At 35.9% G+C, this 15,882-nt stretch overlaps 2 protein-coding genes across 2 annotated transcripts in view; both read right to left on the reverse strand.

The window, feature by feature from the left end:
• Positions 1-786: 786 nt before the first annotated feature.
• LOC125840658 (uncharacterized) lies at positions 787-5,322 on the reverse strand. Its single transcript, XM_049519635.1, has 2 exons — positions 4,463-5,322; positions 787-1,063 (listed from the first exon to the last, which is right to left on the reverse strand). The coding sequence occupies exons 1-2, from the start codon at positions 5,320-5,322 to the stop codon at positions 787-789; spliced, it is 1,137 nt and encodes a 378-aa protein (XP_049375592.1).
• Positions 5,323-10,721: 5,399 nt separating this feature from the next.
• LOC125840659 (K(+) efflux antiporter 3, chloroplastic) overlaps positions 10,722-15,882 on the reverse strand; it is a 43,241-nt gene continuing 38,080 nt past the window's right edge. The window contains exon 19 of the mRNA XM_049519636.1: positions 10,722-11,725. Within this exon, the coding sequence (XP_049375593.1) occupies positions 11,054-11,725 (672 nt within the window). The 3' untranslated portion in view covers positions 10,722-11,053. The remainder of the gene's footprint in view (positions 11,726-15,882) is intronic.

The following is a 15,882-nucleotide window of genomic DNA, read 5'->3' on the forward strand; positions in this document are numbered from 1 at the left end:
GGTGCAGTTGATCCAGTGACAGTTGATATTATTGATGAAGTGGTAGTGGCAATTGATGTTGTGGCAGTTGATGATGTGGCAGGTGCAGTTGATCCAGTGGCAGTTGATGTTGTTGATGAAGTGATAGTGACAATTGATGATGTGGTAGGCAATGACGTGGCATGTGCATTTGATCCAGTGACAGTTGATATTATTGATGAAGTGGCAGGTGATACAATTGATGAAGTGGCAAAAGAGAAGGAAGAAGAAAAAAACAAAGGAGAAGTCAGTAGATGATGAATAAGAGAAAGAAGTAGATGACTGTGCTAAAAATTCAGTGGATGTGATGAGTATCGTTATGGAAATCAATGGTTAGATTAATGGTGAAGAGAAAAACAATTGAAGTGGTTTTTGAAGTATTGGCATTTAAAGACAATGGTTTTTAAAGTATTGGCATTTTAAGACATTTTGAAGTTTGTGGTTTTGCTGTTTCGAGGAGAAAAAATGTACATCTGAAAGATTATAAATGTTTTTGTATATGGTTAATGGTAGTTTTGAGAAACAATTTAACATGTTTTTTCATAAAGGGGTTTTTATGAATCTATGTTTTAATAATATGTGATTTTTGCTTAACTTCAGTTTCTTACCATTATGGGGTAAAATTATTTAGCAGTCAATTATCGACAATAAAGTTGTATGCTTAACTGTTGATTTATAACATCAACGATTAAAAATGAAAGATATAAGAGTGCAATAAATAGAGAGAAATGCTTTTATTTATTCATATTACATTCCTGTTACACATTTTCAAAAAGCAAACACCAAAAATAAACCACACAATACAGTTTTTAGGCATTTTTCTTTTTCTTCTGCCAAAATCAATCTTTCTTTTAGTTGATCTCTATCTCCTTCAACATCTTTTAGCAACACTTTCAAGTGATTCCTCTGCTCTTCGGCTTTTTTTAAGAAAGTCATTAGCAAATCCCTATTTTCTTCGGATTGCCGTAGCTTTCTTAATAATTCAAATTTGGCAACACCTTGAAAATTTGATGGGCTACTCGTTGATGATTCATTTTCAAGCCACCTAAAAAATGAGCATAGGCGAACTACACAATTAAAGAATTGTCGACCTGGATTTGTATCGGTGTGTGACATCCTCAATGTAGCTGGATTACCACAATGACAATTGTAAGAATTTTTTTCTTTGGATGTCTGAGATGCTTGAGACATTGTAAAAATGGAGGTGTTTGAGTTGTTTATGAGGGATTGCCTTCCTTTTATACAAAAAAAAACCAGATGTTACCGTTGAAAAAGTGGAATTTGAAGTTTTGTTACCGTTGTAAAATTTGTACATCTAAATATTTACTGGTTATTAAAATATATATAGACCCTTTATACAATCAACACATCTCTATGTGCGTGTTGTATGTATGACCAATGAGATTTACACTTTGACATTAGTAAGGTGTATTCGGGTTTATATCTATTTTAAAGCATTGTCGATACTTCACCTACTAGAATCTGACACTTATATGTAGACCAAAACTAGTAGAATTTAGAAAAGGCAATAATTAATTAATAATAAATTATATTTTTGAAATTTATCCAATTAAATGAGTTGAAACAAGTCATATGATCATGTAAGAGTCCACATAAATTGGGTTTGGTGATTAGAGATGTATGAGGAAGAGTTGTGGTTATACAATTAACATCCTTAGAATAATGTTTGAGAAAGCTTAAGTATGTTGTAATGATGTAACTTGTTATGTGTGGTTATACAATCAACATCTTTAGAACATAAGCATGTGATCGTGTATGAGTCTAGATAAATTGGGGTGGCAATCAACAATGTGTGGTTAAACAAGGAGTCGTCCTCGATCATTTTTTTTCTTGCAAGTGTAACATCTCGCAAGTTGAAATAACTAGGAAGAAGTAAAGAATTGGAAATAGTCATTTTAGGAAAAAATGAAAATCTGAAAATTTTGTTAAGTTAGGATAAGTTGAGTTTTGGTCAACTTCAAACGGCCATATCTCCTAGATCAGGATGATTTATATGTACTTCCAGATATGGTTGGAAAGCTCTTGGAATAATCTTTCCAACGCCACCGAGTTTGTGCAATTCCGAGCTTTTATGAGTGAGATAGGCCCTTTGGAAGTTGGGTTGTTCAAATAAGGAAATGTCCAATCCGGATTTTTAAAGGGTGTTTTGGTCTTTTTCATACCATATTATTTTAATTCGTTTTTGGTGAATTAATTAAGGGTCAAAACTGAATTGGTTCAGTTTAGGGAATTGGAGATTTACGCTAGCGTTTTTGGAGAAAGAACGCAAGAGAAGAAAAGAGGAGAAAGAGCAAAGTTTGTCGTTCTTGAAGGTTTAGCTTGTGGATTTCGACAAAGGTTAATCCCTAAAGAGGTATGTGAGTTCACACAGCGTTGGGTTCGTTCACCCATGCGCCAAACATGTTTTATTCAGTGTAATTTCGTCCTAAAAATATTGAGAATTTGATGTTCTTGAGTTGTATTCTTGAATTGCTTTCGTTCTTGAATTTGAGATGAGATTGAGGAGTTCTTGAGAGTTTAAGATTGATTATTAGAGTTGCTCTGAGTTAGATTCTTGTGTATATGTTGTGGGTACCTGAATCTAAAGAGATATGGAGAAAAAGAATCGAAATTAGGCGAATTGGGACTAGAAAACGAAGAAGGAACAAGTCGGGCAAATCTGGGTACCAGGTCAGCGACTTTCCTCAGATTTGAAAATTTTCCCCTCGCGTCGCAGAGCGGTCACGGACCGTTCTGCCTCAAAATTGATTTCGCGACCAAAAATTTAAATACATCTCCGCATCGCTAACCAGTTTTCAGGCAGTGATTTCTTGATCTTTTCTCATGTTTAGCTATCTAAAATCATTCCTAAACATCATGAGATCTTTCCTATCACAAAACACAATCCTTGAATGCATAATTCAATTCAAGGAAAGTTAAGAGTCAAGTTAAGAGAAATTCATAAAGCTTTCCAAAAGTCTTTTACAAATGATTTAACTTTGTTTTAAGACTTGAGTTTTGAGTTCAGTAAAGAGTAAAGTTGAAATTCATTTCTTCAAAAGTATATGGGGACTATGTATTCCCAAAGAGTTTAAAATATTTTCACATTTAAACAAGTAAGGAAACTTTGATTTCCAAAAGAGCCTTTGAGCTAATTTTCAGTTAAAGAGTAATGTTTTCACATTTGAGCAAGAAAGGAAACTTTGTTTTCCAAAGAGCCTTTGAACTAGTTTTCAGAAAACAGTAAATGCTTTCATAATTAAGCAACAAGGGAAACTGATAGCCTTTGAGCTAAGTTTTGAACAATTATCTCAAACTACATAAAGAAGTTATGTTTGTAATCATAAAGAGCTAGTATATTTTAGGAGCAGTATTGAGCACCGATATGGGGGAGAGTTCAGAAAACTCCGAGCTGCGATAAACCATGTAGCCATCATGGGTAGAAAAGGGTCATACTTTTTAGATGATTCCTTTAGTGCATTTTAGCATAGACTAGTGGATCCACTTAGTAGTTCAGGTTCTATACCCCCAACAAGGTATAGGACGGCCCTGGCAGCGTGAGGTAAAATGTTGTATTATCACTTATAGCTCTTAAGTGATGGTTGTCGATTAGAGAACTCCCATAACAGTATTTTGTATTTTTATATACATCAGAAATATTTGTATTTTCATATACAAATAGAGTTCATAATGTATCTTTGCATACATACAAAGTTATTATTGTATTTCTAAATACACAGAGTTGAAAATCATGTTTTAAAGCTTTTCTTTATACTGCATTCATATACACTGCTTTTTATTGAAATCAGTTCAGTTCAGTTGAGCCAGGTAAGTTCTTCAGTTCCTTTCAAGCTTATGTCTTGTTTTAGAATTCCTCTCGCATACTCGTACATTTAATGTACTGATGCCATTTGGCTTGCATCTTATTATGATGCAGACACAGGTAATCAGGATCAGCATCCATCGCATCGTTGATCCAGTTGATCAGTCAAAGTCAGTTGGTGAGCCTCTTTGCTTTCCGGAGGATCTCTTTGGTTATGTTATGTTTTATTGCTTGCTTATTTCAGTTGTTAGGATGATCGGGGGTCTTGTCCCGACATCCCTCAGAGTTTAGAGGCTTCATAGACAGAGTTAGTGATGTTAGTTCATGAGTCTTTACTTCTCCTTTACAGTTAAGTTGAGACTTGAGTTGCCACTTTGGCAGTGAATGTTATTATAATACATTCTAAGTTATATTTTTGAGCAGTTCAGTTTACTTTAAAAGTATTTTTCTTCATGAGTTAAGTCTTCCACTGAGTAAGTAAACCAGGACAAGGGTTCGCTTGGGGCCATCAATGGTTCTCGAGTGCCAGCCACGTCCGGGGTGTAGTCTTGGGGCGTGACAACAAGTTTTTCGGCAGCAGGCACCATTTGATTACCCATTGATTTGAAGATATATGCATGCCTCTCCCTGGACAATTCTCTAAACCTCTTAGCAATCGAATTAAATATTAATGCCACGGGATACTCCCTTTCGTCTATCAACATAGGATTGGGTGACTCGGCAATATTTGTAGTCATCACATCATATCTATTGCCAGGAAAATGTGCCCTACTCCACTTCTCAAAACCAATATCATACTCAAGGATGATAGCTACCACGGAGAATTTTTTCTTGAATTCTACAAAATTATTGTCAAACTCCTCCAAAGAATAAGCCTTTGCCGCATTGTAGTAAAGATAAAGATTTTCACCAAGGTGCCTCATACAATATCCGTAGTGAGCATGATTGTAAACATTCACAATACCATTGGCGATGCTCTTGTGTCTATCGAAGATAAAGCACAAATCTGGTTCATCGACCACAATCTCCTTCAATTTCTCAAAGAAGAATGTCCAAGATGCATCATTCTCTTTGTCCACGACACAAAAAACAATTGGATAAACATGGTTTTCCGTATCTTGTGCAACAACGCTCAACAAAGCGCCCTCGTATTTACCATGTAAATGAGTGCCATCAACCGCAATTACCTTTCTCATGTGGGCAAATCCCTTAATGCAAGCACCAAAGGTCAATAAATAATACGTGAACCTATGACTATCCTTGTTTACCATGATAAAATAGCTAGAACCAACATTAAGTGTCTCGAACATGTAGGAAAAAGTCGATAAACATGAATATCCGTTCTCCGCTGTCCCTCGGACCATTTCCTTGGCAACCTCACCTCCCTTCCAACATTTCCAATAGCTTGGACTACAACGAAAAGAATTAAACATAGCCCTTTGAATATCTTTAACATTTGGACCCTTGCCATCACGATACATATTTACACAAAGTGAAGGAATGACTTTGATTGAGATTTTTCTATGGCTACTGTTGGCATGTTCAACGCCACAACTATGCTTGCCAATGTATTTGTAGATACGAAATCTATCCGAACACTTATATTTCCTCACCCGCAACATCCATGCACAGTTGTGAGATACACATTTCACATTTAAATATTTAGTACAACTCCTCAAAGTAGAAAGATCAAAAGATTTCTTTGCCGCTGCTTCGGCTAATAACAATTGCAACTCATTATTGTTACTGAAAGTTTGATTTAGGCATAAATTAGTTCCATCGGAGAAGGAATGGTTGGATTGTGATCTCAATTCCTGTTCTCCCTACATTTCTTCACAACATTTGCCTTCGGGATCTTCTGCATCTACTGGCTGATTTTCCACATTCATTGGATGATCATGTATATTCATTGAATGATCACCCAACTCTTATTTGAATGATCACCAAAGCTCTCATTTGAATGATCACCCAATTTTTCATTTCCAATAGAATCATTGTCGTCGTTAAATGAATTTGTTGGTTCAATTGGAGGCCTCACATTGATGTTTATCCTCAATGTAGACCTAGAGCCATCAATACCAATATTTAACATGTACAAGCTAACGTGCCGATCATTTTTTATGAATGTGAGATGTATTTCCCCCCTCCCATTCATTTGATAACTAATCACCAAGTCATTTGGCTTGCAAGTTAACTCACCGGTCTCAATTACACTTGCAATCATATCGTCATATGAACCATTGCGACACAACGCAATGGGCACTGTCGTCTTACTAAAAGATTTCCAATTCCAGCTTTTGGGAGTCTCCTCCCATACTCCCATGTAATCTCTACCAGCAACAACAAATTCAGTTACTACCATTATAAACTACAAATATCGATACTAGATTACAGTATCAGTTTTTAACGATCTATGAGGTACGAAATCCATACAAAAATGCGACCGTATCAGATCAGGGTACAAAATTCAGCTCCTGCAATGACGAAACATTTTTTTAATGCTTTTAAACTAAAGAAATGTATCTACTAATGAGTTATCAAGTGATTATGAAAGATTTCTCAAATATCTAAAATGGCGGGAAAATCATTTTGAAGCTTGGTTTTTGAAAGAAAATGGAGTAGGAGATGAACATGATTTTACCTTGAAAATGGATATTATGATCAGAAAACTCGTTGGAATCGACAATCTCGACAACATAAAAAACGAGCTGCTCTTGTTTCCCGTTTGGCTTTTTTTTTTTTTCTAATATAATTTTTAACAATTGAAAATAGATATATATTATTCCATGTTTGTTGGAAAAGAGGGGGGGGGGGACCAAAGTGGAGATATGAAAACTTAGGGAGGTCTTTTGTATGCCTTAAATAGGGCACATGAATGATATCATTAATAGTGGCTATACCACTAATTTTTCAAGACTTGTGACTTAATGACACATTAAGTCTTTAGAGTGACTATTTTGCCAACTCTCCCATAATGGTAGCTGCAACAGAAGGTAAATAGAGATAGAACCTGAAACTTTGATTGCTATAAAAGACGGATGACCTAGTACCAATGCAACTCAACTCTGTATGCATCTATGTACATGTAATAAGCTATCAAACCTATACTCGGACCGGAGGTGTAATCTCTTCCATATAGGCTAATCCATACTCTAACCATTGTATATATATAAAAATGGCCAAATAAGGCTCTTTCCGCCTGATTATAGCTCAAGAGTATGTGCATATGTACATATATGAAAATATGAGACTTTCTAACTTAACAATGGTCTGTAGAAGTTTATACGGACCATAAGTAAGTCTGTAGAGTTCCTCTGATAGTTTTTAAGTTAGGGTTATTTGAGTCTTTTCCTACACTTTTACCCCTAAACTATGTCGTTTTGACCCTATATCTAAGTCCTATAAATGAACTACTCTTCAAAAATTTACCCATTCCCTCTCATTCACTCCAAAGCCCTAAAATCTCTCAAGGGTTTCTCTCCATACTCACTCTAAGGATTCTCTCAAGTGGTTTAGGGTTCTTCAAGCTTTCAAGCTTCTTTCTCCACTTCAAAGGCTACAGTTCATCAAAGTCATATGGAAATTCATCAATGGATCCTTCCATCGATTGAGTCCCAATATTTTCTCCAATTCTCTTCTATGAATTCAACTCAAATTTCCAGTGTTTTGCATGTTTCTTCATTGGTTCAATTGTTTATGGCTTAATTCAGTATATTTGATCTTATTATACATGATTTGATATAAACTGCATGTTTCCTAATGAATGTCATTGAACCCCGCCTTATGCCTGTTTTATGATTATGAATTATGTTTTGAAAAAATGCATGCATCATGAAATTGAGACATTTATGAACCAAGCATGTTTTTAGATAAAGTATCAATATGTTTTATGAATGGTTTCTTTCAATTGAAGTATTCTCATTATGAAAAGATAATCACGATTTTGATTCTTTAGATAAGTGTCTTACCTTTCCAAGTATTTCCGCTTATGAGTTGTGCTCTGTTTGATATCAAAGATGTTGATTTGAGACATGATTTTTTTTATTTCATTCTTAGTATTAAGCTTATGTCAAGTGACTTGTTTAGGGTCTTTTGGGGCTCTATTCGCCATGTCACATCTATGGGGGTAGCTTGGGACATGACAAATATTGTATTTAGAGAATCAAGTTTTAAAAGAGTCCTAGGTGTCTAACAAGCCACATTTAGTAGATTTTTGTTCATGAGTGTAAAGCACACCACATTTATGAATAGAAGGCTATAAGATGTTTATTAAATACTTCACTTCTTTAATACTTCTAAGTCGTGTGATAGAGTTGAACTTTATAAAGATTCCTTCTAACTCTTGTTCTATAAGCTTTCAGAACATGCCATCAGAGAAAAGTTCTGGTGAGAAAGAATGTGAATGGGTAACTAAAGATCCTCAAGCGCTGGTTGATCCCTTGGCCGAGCAAGTCTCACATGCCGAATTTAAAGCTACTTTTTAAGTGTTGGCTCAAGCCATGACAACACAAGCTAATACAGAGGTTATAGCTTGTGTGAACGTAAATGTGGGGATCATCTACACTAGTAATTTGATTTTTAGACAATGTGGACTTGAAATCGATACAATATGATCACTTCGACAACTTTTGGGAGAAACATTAGTGTGAGGTCGTCTAGCTAGCTTTAACAAGTTCAGAGTACAAAGACATATGGAACTTGGATTTTGCAAAATGACTTTGAGAAGTTGGGTCAATATTAGGCTATTGAACAATTCAAGTCTTTGTCTGAACAAGCCAAGAAAGCTAGAAACATTGTGAAGGGTGGCTCGTTGCACAACGAGGGTGAGAAGAGTGTTGGAACCATATAGAAAGAGATTGTAAATTTCCTCAAATTAAACTTCTAATTCATAGATTTAAATAAAGTTGGTTAAATTTACTTGATTGCCTAAAATTATATTTTATTTGCAGAAAAATTACTGGGGCGCACCCTCTTCAAAATGAGGTTTTCTAGCAGACACATATAGAAAAGAAGAAGAATAACTCAGATCCGGATGAATGGATTGAGCAAAGAGCTAAACATGGTTTTAGCTTAAAATTTTGAGATAAAAAATAGTACATCTATTATGTATATATATTGATGCTCACTTCATTTTTTAATATGCAAAGAGAGTATGAACAACACTTGTTTCAGTTTAGCCAAACTCTCCAAGCTCTGGGCAATCTGATCCAGCTTACACCTGAAGAAGCCACTCAAATTTGAAAGAAAAAAGTGGTAGAGGGACCATAAGGGAAGAGTCTATAGGATGGGTTCTAGATATGGCCTATGATGCATTCAATTAGGACTAGAAAGTATATGATCGTCACACAAGCGGAGGCAATTGACTATGTTCAAATAGCTGCTATATCGCAGGAAATCGCACAAATTACATATGCCTTACCAGAGTTCGCGATACAACGAATAACTTAAAATGTAAGCATGAGCAGAACCATTGTGGAAATCAAGGAACAAGTGATTAACCTTGCTCGTTGGCGAAGTGCATTTCGTTCTTCAGGAGAGTTCTCTAGTATCGAGGAAACTGAAAGTGATGAAAACGAATATATAGCCTCCACCTCTTAGCATCCATTTTCTATTGTCATTCTATGACTTTTGACACTTTGTGAACATTTTGAAGTTTTTGGAACTTTTGAAAGACTTTATAAGTCTTTATGTCATATGATTTTAGTGTTAAATGATGTTGAATGAAGTTTAACTATGATAGTGTGTGTATTTGATTAATCGTTTGGTTTATATGAAATAATTTGATTGAATATATATTGAATTGTATGTGAGTTCTACTATAAAAAAAATGCAGAAAAGCAATGGACAAAATCCCTTTTGTTTGAAGCTTTTCTGAAAAAAGAAGTTTAATAAATTTTTTTCAGAAAAACGCATCGTCCATTGCTTATTTTAAAATAAAAATAAAAATTGCAATGTCATCCGTTGCTTTTGAATAATTTTTTTAAACGAAAAAAACAAGAAAAGGACCCCGTCCGTCATTCTAATGTGACGCAGTCCTTCACATATTGAAAAGCGCTGAGGACAAAAACACCAAAAGTAACTGCATCATTTTTCTAAAAACGACACTATCTTCCCCTTTTGGCCGTCGATTTTCAAGTAGTTTATTAAAGTGAACTAAATACGTAATTCTAAATAACACAAGTGCAGTGGAGTTCTATAATTTTTCTAAATTTTTATTGTGCATACGATTATGAACCAATATACAATACTGAATAACGCAAATGATTACACCAAAACAACATAGTTATTACATTTGAATTTAGTTGAACCAGAGTAAATTTTAGAACAAACATAAAATAATACAGTAAAAATGAGAGCTTCTCAATATATTGTGAGATGTGGAAAGGAAGTGATGAAGGTTTTAAAAGTTAAAGTTGAGACTTATAGGGGGGGAAATATGAACAAACAAAGTAAGATTTGTTAAGTTGATGCTGATGAAGAGTATCAAGAATTGAAATATCAGTGTTCATTATGAAACCAAAACTTTACAATTAGTATTTTCAAATAATTGCATCTCTCTCCTTGTCTCTAACTTTTCAAATAATATCCTCAAGGATGATCACTATATTTCTAGGATATTTTTTTTTCCTAATGTTAGTTAGATTCTCTCCGGAAAAGAACTTTCTTATCACTAAGATTTGAAAATAACAGGTAGAGCATGAGTGTCTATTTCAAGAACACGAGAAAGGAGTGGCTAGAGTAGCCAAACTTGGAGACTATTAAAAGAGACTTTATAATACATCACTGTTTGGAGAAGAAATTGATAAACATCAATCTTCATCTTTTATTCTTTGAATAACCCGATAACCTTTCTTGTTTTCAGATGTGACTACAAGCAAAATCAAACTGAATTCACCTTCTTTTCGGATTGGTGAATAACATCTAGCTAACACCCAATCCCATTAACTTGACTATGTACAATATATGATCACTAAGAAAACTTCAATTTGTAAGCCAATTTCCTAGCATGCTCCTGTCTCGTCCTTGGTCAAATATCAATAATGCAACTATCAAAAATTGGAATCTAGAAAACGTACTCACTGGAGGGATAGACCTAAATTGGATGCCTCCAAATGCAAGGTTCACCTTGTTATTGTCTTTTTACTTTGTTCTTGAAGGATGGTAGTCTTAAGCCAGGACCTTAGGTCGGAAAAGCAGAACCAGCTGAGCACCCTAAGTTTGTTGAGAGATCTCATCTGTATTACTTTCCACACAACCACTTTTCGAGTTAGCTGGAAATGCACTCTCCATATCATCCTCCTCAAACAGTTGTTCTCCATTTTCTAGAGCATGAGATGGATGGCTCTCACCATCATCAGATGACTGATCAGCTGCAGCCAAACTGTAAATTATATCCCTTGGATCCTGTGCTGTATCAGTTGACAGCATGGCACAATCATCGGAAGACTGATCATCTGCAGCCAAACTGTAACTTCTATCCCTTAGATCCTGTATTATGTCAGTTGACAGCGTGGCACCATCATCGGAAGACTGATCAGCTGCAGCCAAACTGTAGCTTCTATCCCTTAGATCCTGTGTTGTGTCAGTTAACAGGGTGGCACCATCATCAGATGACTGATCAGCTCCAGACAAACTGTAACTTCTATCCTTTAGATCCTGTGTTGTGTCAGTTGACAGCATGACGCCATCATCGGATGACTGATCAGCCGCAGCCAAACTGTAACTTCTATCCCTTAGATCCTGTGTTGTGTCAGTTAACAGCGTGGTGCCATCATCAGATGACTGATCAGCTGCAGCCAAACTGTAACTTCTATCCTTTAGATCCTGTGTTGTGTCAGTAGACAGCGTGGGTACCCCATTCTGGACAAAGTCTGCAGCTCTTACCTAATAAAGATGTTCTCAAACTTTGTTAATAGCCACATTTGTCCAGCTTAAGTATATGAGAATAATCAGCAAAAGCACAAAGAAGTTATAGCAGCTCAGAGAGTAGTAAGCATAATCAGTAGAACAAATAAGCTTATGTTCCAACTCCTTTAACTGTGAAGCCAGCAGAAGCCTTTTACTTAAACAAACTCTCGTGTTTCTGTGCCATTTAGCATGACCAAATGTGGATGCTTGGGAAAAAAGACAAATTAGAACCTGTTTTGGACATTGACTAATTCATCCTTTTACTAATATGGTATAGGTTTAGAAACAATTAAAAGATATACACTGCAGGTGACATTTAGAATAGAAAAAAGTTCTGCAAATATTTACTCCTGAAATGGTGGTAAAGTTAAAGTTAAAGTAGGGTGGACGTACTGAGGGGTTAAAAGACTCATCTTTAGAAACCACAAGTTTAGAGTGCCTTCTATATTGAGCAAAAATCAAATTTTGAGCCTTAAACCTACTGGGACAGATATCTGTAATCAATTAATCAGCCATCTTTCACATTTGCAATTTCAGAAAGAATAAAAGATGAAAAGGGAAGAGCTGAAGTTAGCGACCCCTTTTCAGTGAAAGTTCAACCAATACATTTGCTCTCTCAATTTGTGTTTAACTAACATTTTGGGAATAGTTCCTTTGAAATTAAGACCTGAATTTGTTTGGATTAGACTGTATTTAAAGAAAAACCAATTAGAAAACTAAATTTGAGCTGGTTTTCCAAAAAGTGGTATAATATCCTAAACCAAACAAGATAATAAAATGTTACTTTATTTATTTATAGAGAGAGAACTTTGGCAAAAAAATTCTAGTATTTTTCTTTCCTTTACTCTTTGGTATGTCGTTCTTAAAATTGCATTAACATTATAGTTCTAATGCTTTCGGGAAACAACTTGTAGTTTAGTTCAATTTTCTCATAGGGGCAAACCATCACAGTGCAGCTAGGTTAGACAGATTCTTATATTCAATGGAATGTGATGAAAGATTTCTCCAACTGGATTGAGGAGATGGAATTACATGGCCCTCAATTAAATGGTGCGAATTTTACATGGTTCAGAGGGGCAAACCATTACAGTGCAGCTAGGTTAGACAGATTCTTATATTCAATGGAATGGGAAGAAACCTTCAAAAATATAAGGCAAACGATAATATGCCTACAGTGACATCTGATCATAGTCCTATTATGCTACAATGTGAGGACTGGGGTCAGAACAAGTCCTACTTCATGTTCGAGAATTGGTGACTCAAAGTTGATGGTTTCGAGGGGCTAGTTCATAGTTGGTGGCAGTGTTTAGGGGAGCGCGAAGCGGTAAAAAGCGACAAGGCCCCGCTTCATGCTTTAAGCAAAGCGCTCGCTTCATTGAAGTGAAGCACAATTTAAAAGAAAAAAGACCAAAATAAATAGACAAAATATATAAGCAAAAATTCATATTAAAATACTAGAAAAAGGTTCCCCTTTAGTTGTCTTATAACAAAACAGGCATACAATTGTTGTCCTATTGGTCTCACTAACTTTTTTCCCATATTTTCATGTTGGGCCAGCCATTTTTAATCGCGGATAAGATTTAAGAAAACCAATCAACATTATATTTTTATCACTATTAAGAAAAAATTCAACAACATTTTAGTCATTGTTAAGAAACAAAACAAATTAGCGATGTATATTTTAATCACTGTGAGGAAAAAAAATTAAGCAACATATAATTTAAATAATCAAAGCTAAACAGGGCAAAGGAAAACAGAATAACGAACAAAGTGGAAAAAATAAAAAAGAAATATCCTAGGCTAGTTGTAGTAGTAGTAGTAGTAAGAAGAAGAAGAGGAAGAACTAGGTAAGTCATGCCTATTTTTATTCTTTAAAATCGATCACTTATTACTTAGAAAAAATAAAAGCGTTGCTTTTCTCGCTTCACCACTTCTGGTCGCATCGCGCTTCAAGCCCAGAAGCGATCGCTTCTTTTCACATGCCTTGCTTCAGCCAACTGAAGCGCTGAACCCTCGCTTTGCTTCGCTTCACCGCTTAAAGCGATGAAGCGCTTGCTTTCCTGAACACTGGTTGGTGGAGTGAGTTTGTAGTGGAAGGTTGCCATGACTACAAGCTCAGTATGAAACTGAAGTTGCTGAATCATAAACTCAAATAATGGAGTACACAAGTGGGTGGGGATCTAGGCACTAAGAAAAACAAGTTCTTATCTAAATTAGCAGATATTGATCTGGCACAAGATTCAAGACATCTGACAAAGGATGAGCTGATGGTGAGGGCTACAATTTTGGTAGAGTTGGAAGAAATGGCAAAAATTGAGGAGTCTAGGTGGAGACAAAAATCTAGGATTTTATGGTTGAAACAGGGAGACAACAATACTAGGTTTTTCCAGAGGATGGCTACTGCTCATAAAAGATATAATAATATAGACATACTAATAATTAGAGGAGAGGAGGTCAAAGAGCCGGAAGTCATTAAGGTGAATATGATTGAGTTGTATAAAAAAAATCTATACTGAAATAGAGTTATGGAGGCCCTCTTTTGAGTGTGTGAACTGTCCTAGAATCTCCCAAGAGGAACAAGAGTGGTTGCAAAGGCCTTTTAGTGAAGATGAAGTGTTAAATATAATCAAACACTGTGATGGAGACAAGGCACCTGGGCCTGATAGATTCACCATGAGTTTCTTCAAAGTTTGCTGGGAGACTTTGAAGGAGGACTTGATGCAGACAATTCATAACTTCCACTAGAAGGAAACTTTTGAGAAATCATTCAATGCCACTTTCGTAGCTTTAATTCCGAAATAGCATGGAGCAAAAGAGTTGAAGGATTTCAGATCAATAATCTGATTGGTAGAGTATACAAAATCACAACCAAGCTTCTCACAGAAAGAATGAAGAAGGTCATGGGGGTTTTGGTGGATTTTCTGAAGGGACAGCAGATAATGGATGCATCAATGCTAGCAAATGAACTAGTGGACTGCAGGGTGAAGCAGAATCTACCAGGAGTCTTATGCAAGCTGGACATTGAGAAGGCTTATGACCATGTAAATTGGTCCTTCCTCTTGAAGATTCCAAGAGATATGGGCTTTGGAAACAAATGGATCAACTGGATTAAGGTTTGTATATCTACTGTGAAGTTTTCCCTTATCATTAATGGCAATCCTGAAGGGCTTTTTCAGTCACTAAGAGGTTTGAGACAAGGTGACCCCATGTCACCATTCCTATTTATCTTAGCTATGGAGGGTCTCAACTCCATGATCCGGAAAGCAAGTGAGAATGGGTGGTTGCAAGGGTTCTGTGCAAATGCAAATAGGGGAGATACTATGGAGATCTCACACCTGCTATATGCAGATGACTCCTTGGTTTTCAGTGGAGCTGAAGTTAATCAAATAAGACACTTGAGGGCCATCTTAACCATCTTTGAAGGAATATTAGGACTTCATGTCAATTGGCATAAAAGTTGTTTATACCCGGTTAACCAGATTGCAAATATGCAGGTGCTTGCTGAGAACCTACGATGTTAGGTGGCCTCACTCCAAACGAAAGACCTTGGAATGCCTCTTGGTGCTAAGAACAAAGAGGTGGAAGTTTGGAATGAAGTACAGGAAAGATGTGAGACGAAGATGTCAAGATGGAAAAGGCAATATCTATCCTTCGGAGGCAGAATAACTCTTATCAACTTAGTGATGGATGAATTTCCTACTTATATGATAAGCTTATTCCCAATACCAAGAAGTATAGAGAAGAAAATCAACAAAATCAAGAAGAGTCCTCCTGTGGCAGGGAAATAAAGAGAAGCTTGGGTATAATCTTGTTAAATGGGATGAAGTGACACTCAACAAAATGCAGGGTGGTTTAGGTATAAAGAAGTTGAGTATGCAGAATGTCAGATTGTTGAAGAAATGGCTATGGAGGTTCTGTAGTGAAGATCTGGCTTTGTGGAGGAGATTCATATCACAAAAAATATGGTCTCCAAAACAATTGGATCACTGAAGAAGCAAATATTACCTTTGGATGCTTTGTCTGGAAGACGATCAGAAGACTGTGGCCATCCTTTATCCCCAATCTATCCTTTAGGATTGGTAATGGGGTGAAAACCAGTTTCTTGAATGAACTCTGGTTAGGTTGAAGAGAAT

The sequence above is a fragment of the Solanum verrucosum genome, unplaced genomic scaffold (assembly GCF_900185275.1).
Source record: "Solanum verrucosum unplaced genomic scaffold, falcon-dt-bn FXZP01000176.1, whole genome shotgun sequence".
In the NCBI taxonomy this organism is placed as follows: Eukaryota; Viridiplantae; Streptophyta; class Magnoliopsida; order Solanales; family Solanaceae; genus Solanum; species Solanum verrucosum.